The sequence below is a fragment of the Ambystoma mexicanum genome, chromosome 9, assembly GCF_040938575.1.
Source record: "Ambystoma mexicanum isolate Mex_15411 chromosome 9, UKY_AmexF1_1, whole genome shotgun sequence".
NCBI lineage: Eukaryota > Metazoa > Chordata > Amphibia > Caudata > Ambystomatidae > Ambystoma > Ambystoma mexicanum.
Genome location: NC_090931.1, coordinates 393,231,038 through 393,249,488, shown reverse-complemented (window position 1 = coordinate 393,249,488; position 18,451 = coordinate 393,231,038). Strand labels below are relative to the sequence as shown.

The 18,451-nt window shown below is 44.5% G+C and overlaps 1 protein-coding gene across 1 annotated transcript in view; it reads right to left on the bottom strand.

The window, feature by feature from the left end:
- The window catches only part of LOC138488122 (S-adenosyl-L-methionine-dependent tRNA 4-demethylwyosine synthase TYW1-like), a 1,632,770-nt gene that overhangs the window by 959,398 nt on the left and 654,921 nt on the right, over window positions 1-18,451 (bottom strand). Inside the window, exon 9 of the mRNA XM_069614883.1 lies at window positions 18,044-18,096. Within this exon, the coding sequence (XP_069470984.1) occupies window positions 18,044-18,096 (53 nt within the window). The remainder of the gene's footprint in view (window positions 1-18,043; window positions 18,097-18,451) is intronic.

The window sequence follows — 18,451 nt, the reverse complement described above, 5'->3', positions numbered from 1 at the left end:
GAAGATTCAAATTTTCTCAGTTTTTTTGTGGAGGTATGTTTGGTCGTAGACGAGCCCGACAAGTGTCTGCTGGAGTTTTGTACGTTTGATGAGTCGGTAGGTCAGCCTTGTCAGGCGGCAAGTTCGGCCTTGGGCGTACTTCCTTACTTTTCGTTGGTTGTCGTGCTGGTAGGCAAACCTTTTCCTTAGGTATAGGATCTGTAGATGGTGAACTCGGCAAGCGGGCGCGAGAGGAGGTCTGTGCCACTGAAGTGGTGGAGATTTTCCGGCTTGACTTAGGAGTTCCACTATGGTCTTTGGGCTGCCTAGGAATTGATCCACTAAAGAGGCACCAACTGACAGACTTTGAGGTTCTCCTGGTGGATCTAGGTGTTGTGTAATGTCCATCAACACTTTTCCACCATAAAGTCTTCTAATGTTGTTGGTGACTTAACTAGGTCTACCACCTCCAGGTCAGACTGATGACGGCCTTGTCTGGCTGTGGAACTGCCAGCAGTGGATGGAGCACTGGCCATGTTTCTAGTCGGCTGTCTCGAGTTTTGAAGGCACGAGGGGCCAGTTTCTGATACTTTTAGTGTCACTTTGGGCTTTTTTATTGCACCCTGTTCAAACGTCTGGTTTGTTCGTGAAATACCTGCTATCACAGTCGTTTTGGGAAGGGAGTTTGGAATATGGCGCAACAGCGATCGGGTTTGAGTTTCACGTTCTACTTTAGTTACTTGGGATGAACTAGCAGTGCTTTGCTAGTTTCGTTGTGCTTTAAGTGCAGCGAATCTTGGTTCCCACGACGCGTGTTCTGTATTTTTTTGTTCCATTGCTGTTACATATCGTTCTATGAAGATAAGTTTCGAGTGCATCATGGCTAGAATGGTGGTGTTGTCTTTCATTGAGACGTTGATTGTTTTCCAAAGGGGGCCAGGGAAATTGTGACGGCTGACATAATAGTCAGAAAGTCGGGTTTCTTACTTGGAGTCTTTCTGAGCTGTCGTTTTATGTTTCTGGGTGGTGTGTGATGCCGAGTTGGTAATGAGTGAAGCGTTGGAGCTTCAATTCGATGTCTAACCTCTATGATGTGTGACGTTTGAGAGGAGGGATTTGCCAACTCCCATGACTTTGACGGAGTATTCTTCAAGAAGTCGTCTTTTTTTCTTGTTTGCTCATTCAAGGCTATTTCTTTCAATGCCAACGATTTTGCGTCGGTTAGGTGTTTAATGGGGCTAGTGATTTGGTCTTTGAGTCGTACAGCTCCGGACGTTGGTGAAACTACCACCTCTATCTCATGATTGCTTAGTGCGACGGGGGCCCGTCGTATACAACTCGCTAGGCGCTGTTGCAATAGAGATGATCTTTTGGTTGAAGTCATCAGGTAATTGTGGGTTCTTTTGTGCGCCACTTAAAACCAATCTGCGATTCACAGGTTGGAGGTCCGATGGCAAACATTTAGCTTGTAACGTTTGAGGAGTAATGACAGGCTCCGCCACGGTTCTCTTGCCATCTTTGCCTTATGTTTTCTGTGATTTGTTCGCTGTTGATGTTTCTTGTAATGCTTCTAATTTTTCTGCATCTGATCATTCTAATGAGGCATCTAATTTGCGCTTTTGAAGTTTCTTGAAAAAGTCCTTTAAGGCGCTTGAGAGTAGAGGGTTAGGAAGAAGTTTCTTCACTGTGTCCGCTTTTTTAGTTGATGCCGGCTGTTTTTTTTTTCCTCAGGAATTTTCGTGCCATTTCCTTCTTTGGTTGGGTTTCGCTCTTTCCACTATTTGATGCAGCATGGGGGTTTTCTTTTCCTCCTTTTTCATAAATAGATTTTTTTCGAATGCTCACAATGCTTTTTCTGGCTTTGGGAGCAGTCAGGCCTATATGGTGGCCAATGTTCCCTCTAATTATTTTTCTCTATGTGCGGAACCGGTTGGCTGTTGTGGGCACATTATTTTCCATGTGCGCAACTGACTAATGAGGTAAGCCACTTTGTGAGCTACCGTCTCCGAAGAGAGTTTGGAAAGGAATTTTCTCTTCCCAGCCACTGAAATTCTATAAAAAGCTTAGAACACTTTTTCCAAACACATAGGCTAAAATAAAATATGTCATATGTGATTATACAGAAAACTCATCAACCAGTCAAAGACTTTGCTATCTGCCACAGAACCTTGCAAACGTACTTCTGCACAGAGAAACATATATGCCTCATTATGAGTTTGGCAGTAAGTGTTAAAGTTGGCGGTAACTCCACTACCACCAACTTTACCACAATGCTAAATTACGATTTCAGGCCTGGAGTAGAGCATTTGCCTCCAGGAAAATCCTGGAGGTAAATCCTACAACTCAAAGCTGAAATCGTCGTAATTTCCGCAGCAGTAATTCTGCCAAAAAAGCCACATTGAGTCCAATGGACTCAATATGAATGGGGAATTACACCATCCCCACCAGTTGTAATCCGGAAGAAATTCCTCTGGACAAAGTGGCGGTAATGGTAATTTGTTGGGCCCTATTCTGGCGGATTTACGCCGGGATATCTCTTGTCATAACTGATGCGGCTGTCAAGAAACTCAGACAGACTACATTTGCCGATGGATTAACGGCAAATTAAAGCAATGGGCCTCATTAGGAGTTTGGAGGTAGCCATGCCGTTCTTACCGGCATGGCTACCCCCAAACCGGGTACCATGTCCGGGTCCCAAAAATAGGGAATTACCAGGCCATGCCGACTTTAGCAGGCCCGATAATTCCCCTTCGCGGTACCCGGTACGTCCCCATTCCCATTCGAGCCCCTATAGGGCTCAATGGGAATGGGGAGGATGCCAACAACGGGCCCGTTAATGACTGGCCCGTTGTTAGCATCCTGTACAGCTAGCGGGTCCCGCTCTGCACGTCTGGTCTGGCCAGGCGTCCAGAGCTGGACCTGCTGCAGACCTCGTATTGTGGTGGCCCGGAATGAACGGTGCCAGTCCCTTACCGGCACCGTTCATTCCGTGCCCGCCACATACGTAATGAGGCCCAATGTGTCAAACCCATGCTGAAAGGAGTTCAAAGGTCTGCTTTAATTAAGTAATTTGAGGGCCAGGAGAACAAGCTTCTTCGAATATGATGATCCAAAGTTCCTGTGCCTGATTACCATGCACATTACGTTCTCCTGTGGGTAGTGATAACACCAGCCCTAGAGCTAAGAGACACATGCACCATGCATTTATAATGCCTAAAAAAGAAAAATGTGCCTAATAAGAAATAATGAACATATTGCTTCAACCCACAAAGCTCCACAGACATTTTTTCGAATTAGTCACCAGTAGAGCAGTGGCATAGGAAGGAAGGAACTAATAATAATAATGCCCGATCTTAAAAGAAATTGTATGGGGGAAGAACATCTTTTAATAAGCAGAAAGTATCCCTATTGGCAAAGCTAATTACTTTTTTACTCCCTGAAAAATCATTTGACTGCAAGTAGGGAGGACAATCTGATTAGAGACCTGCTTGTACCCCTGACGTAGGAAGTGAAATGCCAGGGCACATATTAAAGTGTATAGTTTTGCCCACCCTTCCGCACCACAGCCTAGATAAAATTAAATAAGAGCCTTACTGAGGTTTATTATGGAGCCCCGTTGAAGAAAATCACACATATATGCCTTTTAAGTTACTTGCATCAATTAATCAGAGATACAACTGTTTGAGTGTTTTCTTCTGTAACTATGGATCCCTCTTCTGAAATTCTTTGTGATCAGTTAAATCAGATGCAAAGAGATGCTAGAGACTGCACACACAGAACACATGGTTATATTGAAAAGCCCTCAGCAGTTGAGCATAGAAAGAAAAAGAAGGTGCTGTTGTCTAGATGGGTACTAGAATTTCCTATCCGTTAGCAAACATGCAATACAATTCCTTCAGTGTACTGCCGAAACGTCTGACTTGGTCTTTGAAATTTGCTGCTTTGTTCATCACCCGGAAGGAGTTATGCTTCCACCCATACCCTTGCCCGGCCCTTGTGCTTGTCTCCAATACTAGTTGATAGAGCACTTTAAAAAGTGAGGGATTGTAGCAGTAAACACTCACTGGGATATTTGCAGACCCACAATACTTTGCAAGTAAGGCATATTTAAATGCCTCAACATATGATGTGCATTTTAAGAATGTTATGACTCTGCATGCACACAATTCTTTTGCAGTGCATACAAGATTGTTTGCAACATACCCCTCCCTAATATCGTTGTGTAGGATTACACAAGTGCTCAGTGAAACTGTTTTTGTATAGAAGGGAGTTACCATATAATGTGTGAAGGTCTATGTCCAAAGGAACTCTGAACACTTAAAAACGATGCAGATTGTGTGAAAAGCATTCTCCTGTCTGATTATCCGGTGCCATGATACTATGGACGAGTATTAAGTCAATGATATTGCAATGTTGCTCGCCACTTTATAGGCTAATGTTAGTAATGCTTAAGTAGGAGACGCTGAGGATCACATTAGTCTTTTCAAAATCTTTAGAGGGCAAATTAATATTTGAGTTTCATAATGCATTAACTTACAAGGGGGCCTCTTCAAAGCACGTGTGTGACCTATGTACAAAGAAGAGGCAGTATGGGATTTGGTTACACATCCAAGTAGCCTGCTTACTTAAAGTCAGTATCCAAAATTTTAGCTGGTAGTTTGATTATATAGTGTGGGTGACGCTTTTGGTAATGCACAATGAGTTACAGAAATTCTGGCACGTGAACGTTATTCATGTTACAACAAACATAAAATAAGTGGATGTAGGTACACGTCTGCTAACCTTTCGCAGAGCCTAGGGAGACAGAGTCAAGGTTGTCTGGTAGAATCTTAATGTAGTCTGGGGCAGAAGTTAGAGTCATATGGTAAAAGTGTGATAGAGTCAGTTTTAGAGCCATGGGTAGGGAGGGAACATTTATGGTTAATGTGTGCAGTCATATCTTGGTTTGATTCTTCTGTTCATGGAGCCAGTTTTTCATACTAGTTTTTAAACCTCTTGCGTTGTATTTTGCTGTTAGGGATTTTGGGTGCAGAGTGGTGTAATGCAAATTAGCACAATATGAAGACTGGTTGTTTATTTTAAGAGAAAGAAAATTTTAGGTAATTGCTGTGGCTTGTGCCTTATTAAATCTTTTTGAATAGTTGAGAATTGTGTCTGTGCACTGCTAAAAATCTTCTGAGCGGCACCAAGCGCACATGCGCACAGCTTAGAGGGAACATTGATGGTGGCCTGAAATTTTGTGATTTGAGGTTTCGTAATGTTGCTTGTTGGTTGAATGATCAACGTCTGGTGTGCCCACATCGGGAACAGAGTTGTTTGATTCGGGCTCTCTTGTCGGGGTTATTGCCAGTGCTTCCAGATTCCCTACAGGGAAATGAGTCTGTTCTGCGTGGAGGAGGGCCGCTATACTTTGTATGAACTTGCCAGGGCCGGTAAGACCAGCCGTGGCTGTTTTCAAACCAGGCGGATATACCTGTAGCACTTCAGCGGGGTTACGGGATGACAGCCCGTTGAGCTCTTTGGCGGCTGCTTCACTGCCTGTGGAGAGGTGAGGGCTCGAGCAGCTCCGATCCGTGCTGCCCGTGTCGAAACCTACCACCCGAACAGACTCTGGTTGAGGCCATCCTCTGATCGCCTCGATCAGAACATCACTCGCCACGGCGGTAGTTCGGTAGGGAGGATGATGGGTGCACAGGTCAGTCGCGTGGAGCTCACTGGCGGGCGGGTCAGAGTGAACTTCAGGAGCGGGGCAATGCACGGATATTCCCCCAACGTTGGTGTGTCCCGGCTCGAGAGTTAACAGCGGAGCTTTCCGAGGAGTGTAAACAGGGTGCGGCTGCCTTGATTGCGGTGTGTCCAGGAGGACTAGATTGAGCTCGGGGTCAGTCTCAGAGCCATTCACTACATGTCCATAGGCCCGGCTGTATAAGAAAAGTTTGGAAGGGGTCAGCCCTGTTAGAGTCTGAAAAGACTGGAATCTTACCTCTACGAGGGGACGATCTCAGTTCAGCTTGACTGGTGTGGCTTCTTAGACGACGCCTGTGCGCCTCCTCTGGCAGGCAGGAGGTGGCCGTGTCTACCTGGGGGTTCCATCAGTTTTATGAGGCTGAGACTGAGATGAGGCAACACAGTGGGGCAGGCGTGTCTCAGAAAGGAAGCTAGACGGCTTGCAGGACGCGGCTCGGTGGGGGGAAACTGCCTCACCCAGACGAGTCAGGGCCGTATCACCACCAGTACTGGATTTCCCCTGAATTGCATTGGATTTGTCGTTTTCCGCCGCTAATCGTCCGCCTCGTCTACTGAGGCGGACTGGGGCAGACTGGACTCTGCTCGGGACTCTGCGCAGCGCTCTGCGCCCGGGATCAGTTTATGTAGGAGGCGGCTCAAGTTAAAAGGTACAGCACTCCAAACGAAGAAACTGTAGCTGCAGCTCCTCACGAACCGTCGTGTAGCAGGGACTGGGGCAGACTGGACTCTGCTTTCGGACTCCATTATTCCAAAACAGAGATTACCTGCAAATCTTGCAAATGCCCAATATTCCTAAAGCCAAAATGTACACATTGATGTTAAAATTTGGTATACCCTACTCTCAAACACCCACCAGTACCTACGGAATTGCACAAGAAAATGAATTACCTTCTACACTGTGGAACTAGAACAACTTAGCATACAGTAAGTATGCAACAACTACATGGAAATGTCTGTTCACTTATTTCCCCAATGAACCCAATGATTACACGCAGAGAAACAATAAGTGTACAAAAATAACACTAATATTGTTTCCTACATGATACGGAAATGGAAAACTACCAAGTATAAGGGTTCAAAACTATCCTCCATAACCTCAGAAACCACCAAGTACGCAATTACATCACCACATGTCTAACAATGTCCATACTAATTCAATTTTAGATACGAGCATCAGTACCTAAACCCATAGTGGTGCACCACCACTTCAAAATGTGGAAAGATGTTCCAAACGTACCCTCTACAACGGGACACTGTGAACAGTTAGAATACGCCAAATGGTATCTAACCTCAACCAGAATACTGCCATATTACTTACAGCAGCGACACAGGCCAACTCAACCTTCACCAACCACTGTGCTACAAACATATCCTCAAACACTTTCAAAGTATGAACAGTTACAGTACGCCAATGGGTATGTAACTGGCCTCACAATTCTGCAGTAGCACAGTGCATTAGCACAATACTTGGAAAACATCAACAGCAAGCACACACCTAAAGAAACTGTGATAACAAAAGGAAGCAGGTAAACAGTTCCAATACACCAACTTCCATACAACTGCAACCATTGTAGGAACACGTACAAAACGGAAGTCGTACACCATTGCGATTCCTCATACTACAACAGAGCACCTTACACAGTGCTATAATGAGTGCAACCTGTACTGTAATGGACTGTGCAAGGTAATAGCAAATAAATGTGCAAGTCTTTTTTTTTTTTAATCCAGCATTGATGTTTTTTTTTCCCCACAGACCCAATGATTATGCAAAGGAACACAGGAACATTGCACAGTACACTTGGTTAATGCATAGTACTAATGAAGTACTCATTATGAGGGTCCACAGCCTAAAAATGTCTGCATTGTAATGAACTGCAAGATGACGACATACCTGCTCTAACATGTTATAGTCTCTTTTTCTACAGATTATAGGTGTCATACACAAAGGGTACTGTGTCAAAATATTTCTACAAACCATATACAAATGTCACAATTTTCAATGTAGAGCACTAAATATTGCACACCCGGACCACAACTACCACTGCACGGTACAACCATGCATGCAAAGATGTATGCACTCGCCACAAACCTACCACATAACACAGACACCTACCCCTTAGCCACTTTAGTTCACATTGTGTTACACTACTTCCACACAATGGACAACCTCTTTCCTGAATATCCTCTTCACCTAAGTCTGTAATAAGTTGACACATTCAATGCAGTATAGTACAGTAACCTACCGTGCGCACGTTCACAACAACCCAAACAGGAAAATGCATCCATATGTGTTTTGGAACTGTACCATGTGCTCCTCGCATACCACTAGCACCGTTTACGGCTTTAGTTCATCTTTCTTGTTCTGCACACCATTTCCCTGGAACGTATAGAACACAGAATACAGTGTAGCACATAGTGCAGAACTCGGCAACCATATTGTAATTGTGCGGTACTCGTCAAAATTTCAAACTTTTGCTTCTCTTTTTAATGTGTAATGGAGACAGATTTTGAAAACCACACCCCCCTTACAATGTTTGAAGGTGTTAAATAATTCCTTTTCTTTGATGAACGAGAGGCCAAAATATCTTCATGCAGCAAGACACCAAACTGTCTAAGATGGCCCTGCCACCGACCTATGTGCAACCATCGCACACACAGTCTGCCATCGTACACCATTGCTTCATAAGACACTACACATATAAATAGTACATAGGGCCTCTTACTTTACATTTATTTATTTTGTCATCTGTACATTCAGTGCAGCAGGAATAAAATACCATCATCTCTCCATGTACGTCATACTAACTACAACGTAACCACACTACAACCATTCGGAAAAGCACAGTGAAATCGAAACACGTTGCCGTCCGATTTTTTTTAGCCGCATGATCTCAGTAAAGCGAAACCTAACATACATCTCGATCAACAGTACAAATGCTCATTGTAAAACTGCCTTGAGTGGGACGCATGGTTTGTTCTAAGGACAGATATTGAAAGGAATGTAAACAAAAAAAATCATAGATAAAGTACAGTATAGTGGCTGTGCACATGTTCCACAAACTTTGTCAGCAACTGTTGAATACGCTGCACCAAGCAATTACCCGTCTACACAGTATTAACATGGAATTTGCAGAAGTTTTGCAAGTACAACTTTACGGTACATGTGTAGTGAGATTATAATGTAGTAGGATACAGGTCACTATGCATAATTATGAAGTTACCAGACCGTAGAGTTTGTCCCTGTACAGTGTACGGGGGTTTGTAACAGCATCGGTCACGCTGCGTTACAGTGCCATGTCTCCACCATTCTGCGTAAAAGACAAATATAAGTGTTCTTTCTTTACTTGACACAGTTCTCCAATCCATGCAAAAGTATATGATATGATATAAAAGGTTATTTATAATGCGTTTAATACCCAGAGGTTTCTAAGTGCGTACACGGGGATCTAACCTGTGCTGCTCTGTGTCGTCTTGCTTCCAAGTCAAGCACGTTGCCCCTAAGCTTTCCTCCCAAGACAAGTATACATAAAAGGTTACACTGCCAGTGAACGCAACTGGTGCACTGAAACAGCACACTATATCATCAATCATGTGCTGCTGCATTGCTTGTATTGTCCTTACAATCACCTTTCAAACACTTAAGAGTTGTACGCGCCTTCACAGTATTCAAATTAATAACCACCAGAGGTCCATATAGAAGACGGCCAGCACACAAACGTCGACAGGTAACATTGTAGTGTTGCGTGTTTTCACAAAACAGCTCCTGCATGGTCCTACAATTAGGGTGGACACCCGTGAAGATTTCTTTTTTCTAATTTTTCTTTGGACACACACAGAGAAAATGTGCTGTGGTTCTGACGGCACTCCCTGCCACTGACAGCTTTTGCGAAAAACAAACACATAAAAGGAGGGGGTGTTAACAATGCTTGAAAGATGAATCACAGATGTGTAGCCGTACAATAAGAGTGGCACCTACAAATCAGAGACGAAGGCAGTGGCTGACCATATGACGCAATTCAATAACACACAGTACGTCACCCAAAAGTTCATGGCCCCGCCACCTAGTGACCTTTTACGACATCCTTCCTGCAGAACCTTGCTCTTTACGCTACCACTGAGAACGGCTACTGAAATGTATTCTTATACCTGTTTCTTTGCAGATATCTTGCACCTTACTGCCTGTGCCGCCCCCTTCCACCTCCCAACAGACGGGTGGTGGAGCAAGCATTGCAAAATTACCATAAGCAGTGTGTTTTCACTCATTGTTATCTGGGACGACCGCTATGGCCCTGTATGTCCATTTGCGTTTCTGGCAATAAGAAGCAACCGGCCAAACTTTACGATGTAACGCATCACAGAAACAGGTGGTTCCTTTCCTAAATTACATAAAAAATTGAATTCTTCCACACGAACCACCAAGAACCACAAAGTAATCGTTTTACTACTTTGCCAGATGAAAAAAGAAGTGGAGAAAAGCACAGACGGCATTCTACGCTGCAATTTATCTGCAAAATGAAGAAAGCAGTGGTTGCAAGCATCTTACACTTTCTTGTGAACATTGTATAAAAAATAAAACCACTGCCAAAAGTACATAGTGGTGTGGGTAAATTATTCAAATGGTCTGTGAGCAACTCAAGTATACAAGAACACCACGACCGTACACTATGTGTGAGCATGTCTGCTGTAGGTTCTCTTTATGTACCACGTTTTCGGACCTATCTCCTCACATGACATGTTCAGCGACACTGGGCATTTACAATATGACCATACTTGGAGTGCATGGTTTCAGCAACTGCTGTCAACAACTAATGTCAGCTAAAAAGGTCTCTGTGGTGATGTTGTGGCGCATCCACACGTAAAGTTAGTGCAACGCATGCACGCATAACAATAGCACAAAATTGCAACGCCGACTGCGTTCTTTGTGCATCTCAAAAAGTACACAAAAGAAAGCTAATATAAACTCATACTTGCCAACACTACCGATTCCTGCGGTACACTACCGCATTTCAAGCAGTCCTACCGCCTACAGATTTTACTATGTAAACCTACCCATTTATGGCTGCAGCACAGATGCTGCCTGAGGCCCAGTGGGAGCAAGGAGCAGCATCCTCCAGTGTACAATGCACGTGTTAAATGGCCCATTAATTTGATTGACGATTTGCTAGCCCTTCCATGACCCGTGAAACTGACACACCGAAACTGACACACCGTCTCTGCACTGAGCACAGTGAGGTTAAGTGTGCCTGCGGTTTGTAGAGCTGGGGAAAAGATTTCCCTGCAAATCAGTGTTGTAAGTGAGGGGGAGCGGTTGGGAGCAGTGCTCCACTACTTTTGTAAATTAAGTTTTACTGTTCCTATACTTTTATTTGATATATGATATTTTATTTATATCGTGCTCGTACACAAGTGTTTCAGAGCATGACCAGGCAAAAGGGAGGGGAACAAGGGAGAACAAAAAGAAAACAGCAATCTTACTATGCCCAGTGACATTTAAGAAAGCGGTAGGTCACTTGAAAAAGAAACTTTTTCAGAATGGTTTTGTTTTGACATAAAAGTGTAGGAAGAACTTGAAACGTGTACTTTCTGTGCACTGCACGCAGCGTTCCCTTAAGCAACTGGTGCATGGGGGTTTGTATTGTGTGTGAGAGGGGTCATGTTGATGGGTTTTGTGGGGAATCATTGCAAGCCAGCAGGGAATATACTTCCACTACTACTTTTTGTACACTTCGCCCACTGCTTCAAGTGTGCCAGTCTGTAGTTAGTCTGCAAAATGGCATTGCTTTTACTACTTGCTTACTTACATACCACTAAATGTATGCACAAGTAAGTAAACATCACAGTCTTTGGATCTGTAAGAATGTCAGTGGTGCTTTGAAAGGTACTGCAGCCGCGTGGGGCAACCTGAACAGTTATCGTCTTGCCCCACGTGATAAAGCTGCTTATCTCCTTGTTCAAAGCAATCTTCCATTTTAGAATGTAGTCATCTCCGTTAATGCTGGAGCTACGGCAAATGGCGTGCCAGCAACTGACCATACTTTCCCTTCGATCCACATATTGCTGTATTAGAAGACTTACAATTATCGTTTTTTTGGCGCAACAGACGTTATACAGTATTCTGCAGTACAATGTCTGCGAGAACCCATTGGCCGTGTTCACAGATGCAGACATATAGCAGCGCCACTGCACAAGTTCTTTGTGAATAGTGTATCAAACGTTGGATGTATACATTAGATTTCATATTGTACTGTTATTAGCAACCTGTTTCCGGTTGGCTTATTGACAGGCAAAAAGCAGCCACTAGAAAAGATATTGCGGGTGAGGTAATCTCATGGGCTTCCATTCCCAAATTGTGTACTAACCCTTGCCCAAGCTTTGTAAAACCTATTGTAATTGCCTGCTAGCAAAATTATGTACACTGCTATAATGTTGAATTTTTGACAAACTTTACATTCACCGTTCAATTTTACAGGCCCCCCCCCCAAACGTTTACGTAACAGACCGCTCTAAAATACATTGGATAAGTACATTTGGCTTCAGGCGTGGAAAGCGATAGAATAGTACCACATACACGATTTTTTTTTAACAACTGTAAAAACATTCCAGGAACGTGGTTACGTAATGGCAGACAGTAACTTTCTTTCAACTCCTCTTACTTTTTAATCAGAAATTCAAGGCCGATTCCTTGACATTTTGCATGGTTCAAAGTGACTAATCACTGCTTAAAAATTACTTTCCACTGCCGACACGAACCTTGATTCATAGAACTGTGCAAAGTATATTTTTGCAGTGTAAACTCAGTACAAAGTCGTTCAGTACAGCAAACATAACCACGTGCACTGATGTTCAACTGTGCAAATATTCCATGATTCGGACCATTGGTGTGTTGTACTGTTCACTGTCACCCTCACTATTGTGACGCTTTCTGTGATACTTTTCCCATGTTCTGTCCTGGTCAGTTGCTCAGCAGGTATGTGTTTGTACATAAGGGCGACATTAAAGTGCACATGTTTTGTTTCCTTTTAAAAAAAACAGACCACAAAAGTAAAATGACAACGGCGAACCAACAAAGCATGTGTTTTTTTTATCAATTATCAATTTTGTAATGCAATGCTTCCCAGCTCCAGGGCACAGTAACAACGATTCTGTCTTGTAAATCCATTTCTTAAAATTGTTGTACATAGAATACAATGCCGTGCAAGTGTGCAACATTTGGTGCTCCAACACACATATGCCCTAGCTGTCAATGTCAATGCAAAGGTATCGTGGAATTTGGCTGTGTGCATTGCAGTGTGTCCCGTGTTACCTGTGGAAGAGGCTGTGTATTCATTATGTTCAAAGACCAACTGGGAATATGGACCAAGATTCTGTGCAACATAATCAGGTCATAATGTCATCTAGAATTCCTGAGTCTTGGAGACGATCAATTATTGTCCCAATCTTTAAGAAGGGTGATCGGTCATGTCCAACCAACTACAGACCGATCGCCCTCTTGGATGCACCCGGGAAACTCTTTTCGAAATGTATCCTTTGAGATTTCATTCAATGGACCACTAGAGAATCTCGTGCTGATCCCTTTCAGTCTGGTTTTGTGCAGGGGCTGGGTACAACTGTGAATCTGCTCACTCTTAACTCTATATTGACGCACCATGAAGCAAAACAGCAGTCATTATACCTAGTGTTTGTTGATCTGAAAGCCGCTTTCGACTCGGCATCGAGAGAATTATTGATAAAAAAACTAGGACAACAAGGCTGTCCAGCGTATTTAACATCCCTGACAAATAACATTCACACAGACAACTCCATACAAGTAAGACTCTCATTGGATGGGAAACTAACAGCCCCAATAAGAGGCCTTTGTCAATTTCCGTTACCCCTCTGTCTGGAAGGCTTGTTAGTGAGATGACCTACAGATTAAGAGTGTCATACTCGCCCTTTGCTGTTTCAAGGGCATCTTCTACGGCCTTACCGAAGAGCACGTTAGGTTCGACTGGCATGTTTATTAGTGTGGCCTGCGTCTCTGGTCTAAAACCTGACTGGCACAGCCATGCATGCTTTTAATAACGGTCCTTTGCGCAATGACTCTTCCGGAATTGTGCGCAACGTCAAAATTGGTTTTAAGGAGACAGCAAGAGACTGCCCTCCCATCTGCAGCCACCTGTGCTAGTTGTGATTTGAGTGGTTCTGGGACAGACGAAGTTAAAGCAGACATTTACTAACACTTGTGGCAGTTGTAACTAGCCAGAGTGTTGCACTGTTCGCTATTCTGGTTTGATAGGCCGCAGAGGAGGCGACATTTCTGCCCATGGTGTAAATCTTTTTGCTCTCCTTATCGGGTGGGTCCTCAGAGAAAGCAAGGGGTGTGCCCGTTCGTTCTCGTTGTAGTCACAACTAAGGAGTCTGGTTTCAGTGTCCTCTAATATATAATGGGTCTGAAGGTGCTGGTCTGAATAATTTCTCTACACGTGGGTTTACGGCCCGTGTGAGATTAGGGGCTTCTAAAGATGGCTGTATTCTGTGCTGCACTGATTTCAGTAGCGGGATAAACTGGGCGGCTGTCTTTTTGTCCTCAAGGATTTGGTCTGCAAAGTCTTTATCCGCCTGCACCTACTGGGTGTCAATCTGAAGTGCTCAGCCGCCTTGGCTAGTACTTCATTGAGGAGGGGTTGATTATCAATAGGAGAATCGACAACTGGAGTATCTTGGTTAAGAGGGGAATCTATAGAGTACATATTGGCTTCTTGGTCAGCCTCTTGGTCCTCGTCATCCCCATAATAAGGGTCCTCTGTATCCTCATCAATAAACAGTCAGCTGTCTCTACAAAGGAGATCTTCTTGGTCTGATTCAGGGTCATAGAGATCTATGACTGTACTCTGTAAAGGAACATTTGCACAATACCTCTTAGAAGGGGGTTGAGTAGGTAAGGCAGAGGCTTGAGAACCAGATGGAGCTGTGGTGGGAGCAGTGGAACTGAAGCCCTGAAGGTAATCAGGATTCTTTTCGAAAAAAATGGCCATGAAGGTCATTCTTCTCATCACTCCGTCAATATTTTGTGAAGACCATTCTTTGGAACTTGTGATATCCATAGATTGAGGGGAAGTCCTAGGTCCTCATCTGTGGGAGGTACCACCTTAGGCCTAGATTCTCTAGGTTTTTCTATGGGCCTGGATTTTTTAGGCTTTTCCTTCTGAAGGTTTTTTTTCCCTAAGTGGGCTCTTGTCCCTATGAGGAGTTTTAGAGGTCTTTTTGTGATGTCCCCCCACCCCTCCCCCAGGCTCAGAAGAGTGTTTTACTGACATTTTGGGACCTGCCACCTTATCTGACGCCAGGTGTTGAATTTCGGATGCAGGTAGGGCCGAGACCTCACCTGCAGACGATCGACCTTAGGAGGGAGTTTTACGAGCGACACCCTTGCGATCTTTCGACGGTTGGGCCCTGTCGTGTGGTGATCTCGAGCAGATTGCCAGAGGACCGGGACTTTGTTGTCAATCATTCGACCCATGTGTCGAGTCTCCACCCGGGCTTATGTGCTTAGTGGTGTGTGTCTTTGTAGCGCTACCGCCGCCGGTGTAATCCCCACAACATGGCCGCCGGACTGTCCTACGCGGTCGGGGGCCTGTGCTTGAGTGCTGGAGCTACTCAGTCTCCCTCGGACGGCGTTGCTGCCATCGCTGAAGGCACCTTCTACCTCCATGGCCTCGAGCTGCCTGGCGTAGTGGGCCCAACGTTTCGTAGAGCGGTCCTTTAACGTCTTTGGCTTGAAGAGCCTGCATGCTCGACAAGACGTCTTTGACGTGGTCTCTTGGGAGACACAAATTAAAAACTAACAGGAATTTGCGATTACACTTGGGGCAAAATTTAAAAGTGTATTTTCCATAATTATAGGTTATGGCTGCTGGGCGAACAAAGTGTAGAAAGGGGAGTATGTGCATCCTAAAATGGCCTCCCCCCTCTCTCCCTACTGTCTGGGCCGAGGCCTGGAGCAGCCTTCCAAGGCCGAACGGTCCGTCGCGGTAGTCTTCGACTGGCAGTTTCTCTGTCTTCACCGGTGTGGTGTTTCGCAGGTCGGTGAAAGGATAGAAAGAAATACTATAGCTAATTGTAAATAATCAATGGCTTTACGCCGAAAGGAACTCCGCTATATGCGTCCATCTGTGAAGCACATCTTCAAATTATATGTAGGCAGCTGTCTGCATTATCCATATTTGAAATGTGTGAAGGTAAGGAATGCATTGGATATCACAGTATCTTACTGCACTCCCTAAGGCAATGTTGTCATCAGGGGCAAACCATACCAAACGCAAATGGTGGCATATCTTTCCGTAAAGGCCAACAAGTGCAATACAGTGCAGAATTTCCAGTCTACGCATTTCTGGTCACCTCTGGCGCTCTACAAAGTCTAAAATGTCCTCCACAACTCCACAACCATTATGTAATAGTATCCACCCATAGGAGAGATGCATATTTCAAAGGGTGTGCAGGGGAGCAACCTATGCTTATAAGCGCTTACCAAAACCAGCAAAGAAAACCAAAATGCACTCCATAAACCAATTAGTGAAATCCATATATCAGTTTGACACTCTTGGCATGCTTGACCTAGCCTCTTGGGTGCATGCGGAGGCCTAAAAAAAATGCACTCCATAAAACGATTAGCCATGCACGCAAGAGGCTAGGCCTTGGCCACACCCACCACAACGCAATGCAGCCATGGATGTGAACATGTGGCCACTTACCACAGCCCGCAAACAGACCGGAACCGACACCCCTACCAAACCCCAAAACATAATACAGCCATAAATGCAAACAGGTAGCCACTTAGTAATACCCACAAACATAGCACAACTTCCAGCACCCCTACCCACTTACATACTATTATTTTACTTCCAAGCAAACCACAAACTCTTGCAAACATTGCCCCTGCATCACTGACTATTACATACTGATAACCAATACATCATAGAACAGTAAAGGACTCAGTCATCTGGCCAATGTGCAGAACCCAAACAAATAATCGATCCACTGGAACCCTAGCCACTATTCACACATTATTGCACCACTTCACCCAGTAGAGACACTACAGGACTATTAACTTCTTCACCTCCAGCCATGGTCCGAAAACTGTAGGACGTACTAACAGTGACCACACCCATGCAACCAACAATGTGTACACTAGCCACAAACGACACACACAAGCCAACAGTGTGAAACATACTTGCCACCAGCAGGCATACTCTTCGCAGCAAGGGCTCCGCCCATGCACCGAAGGCACTAGGTGCTTACCACAGTCAACACAGCACACTAAACCCAATCCAAATATCCTGCTATCATCTCCAATGCACTGCCCACCCCCAATTCAGCCTCCCTGCAGTCGCCACAGAAGCTAGTTGCCTGCCGCGCTACCCGCCAACTGGCACAGTATCCGCAGGCACCCCTTGCACACCACCGTCTTCTTGCACCTAAACAGATACATCATATGACCTGCTTTTCAGTCGCCCACCCTTTTCATCCCCTCTTCCCAGCACCAAATGTCGCAAGCCAAGTTTTCCAGCCCCTGTGAGCGCCGCAGTATCCTCCGATACAACATGGCGACGTTTCCCTAAATTGTGACGCACATCACGCTTCCCTCCAGCCAACCAGCACACGCGTCCAATGTTCGCCGACATCACGCCACACTCCAGGCCAAAGGAGACTTTATACCGAGAAGCAAACAGTTAAATGGGACCACAGAGCGAAGCCAGATATCACTATTTTTTAGAGGCGTACATTTTACCTGTTTTTAAAGAAAGTATTGGATGGATTTACACCAAATTTACAAAAGCACGCTTTCGGGACCAATCCACCACTCCTGCCGGTAATTTGGTCAAAAACCGTCCAGCCATTTGGTTTGTAGGCCTGCGCAAAGTTTTTCTCCATTCAGTCTATGGATGGAGAAAATATTTTGGGACCCCTCCTATAACTTTGACCCCCCGTCCACAAAACATCACCCAAATTCCCAAAACAATTCAGAAAGGCCCATATACTTTTTTTTGCAAGGTTTGATGCAAATTCGTCCAGGGCTAGCAAAGTTATAAGCCGGCCAAAAAGTGGTCTTCCTAAGAGATGAGCAACTTAACCATAACTACACGGTCACTACCGCGGGCCGTGTGATATACTTTACAGTTGGTAAGAGTTATTTTCGAATACAAAAGTACACCATTACAAAGCTGGCAATGATTAAAACATTAATGCAGTATTACATTATTTTAATGGAAAATTAATCTAAAAGCAGTTACCCCATTATCATACTGTCATGTATTTATGTCACGCCTTAAAAACATACCTTCGTCCATCTGCAAAGCTTTACTCCGGAATGGCTTCCTATCAGTCTGTAACCTGGAAGATAAACGAGGAAGCTGAAGAAGGGCAACCGTTTCAAAAACCAGCAAACAACTTAATACATTATCTTGGCATTTTTATCTTCCCTTTCTTTGAATTAAACCTGCAGAGATATTCAAGTTTCATGTGATCGAATACAGTGGAAACTCAGTTAACTTCCGGTATTGTAAGGGAATGTATAAAGCGTGAACTTAGCAGGGAAACAATTGATCAAAGTCTATAGGGGACACACCCAGGGGTTTGTTGAAATAACCTCTCTGAGACCACCAGGGGGCGCAGAGGCAATGGCTGCCTAGTGCCAAGCTCCCGCCAGGACTGAGCCTTTTAATGGGATTGAGCCCCCCCTCCAGAC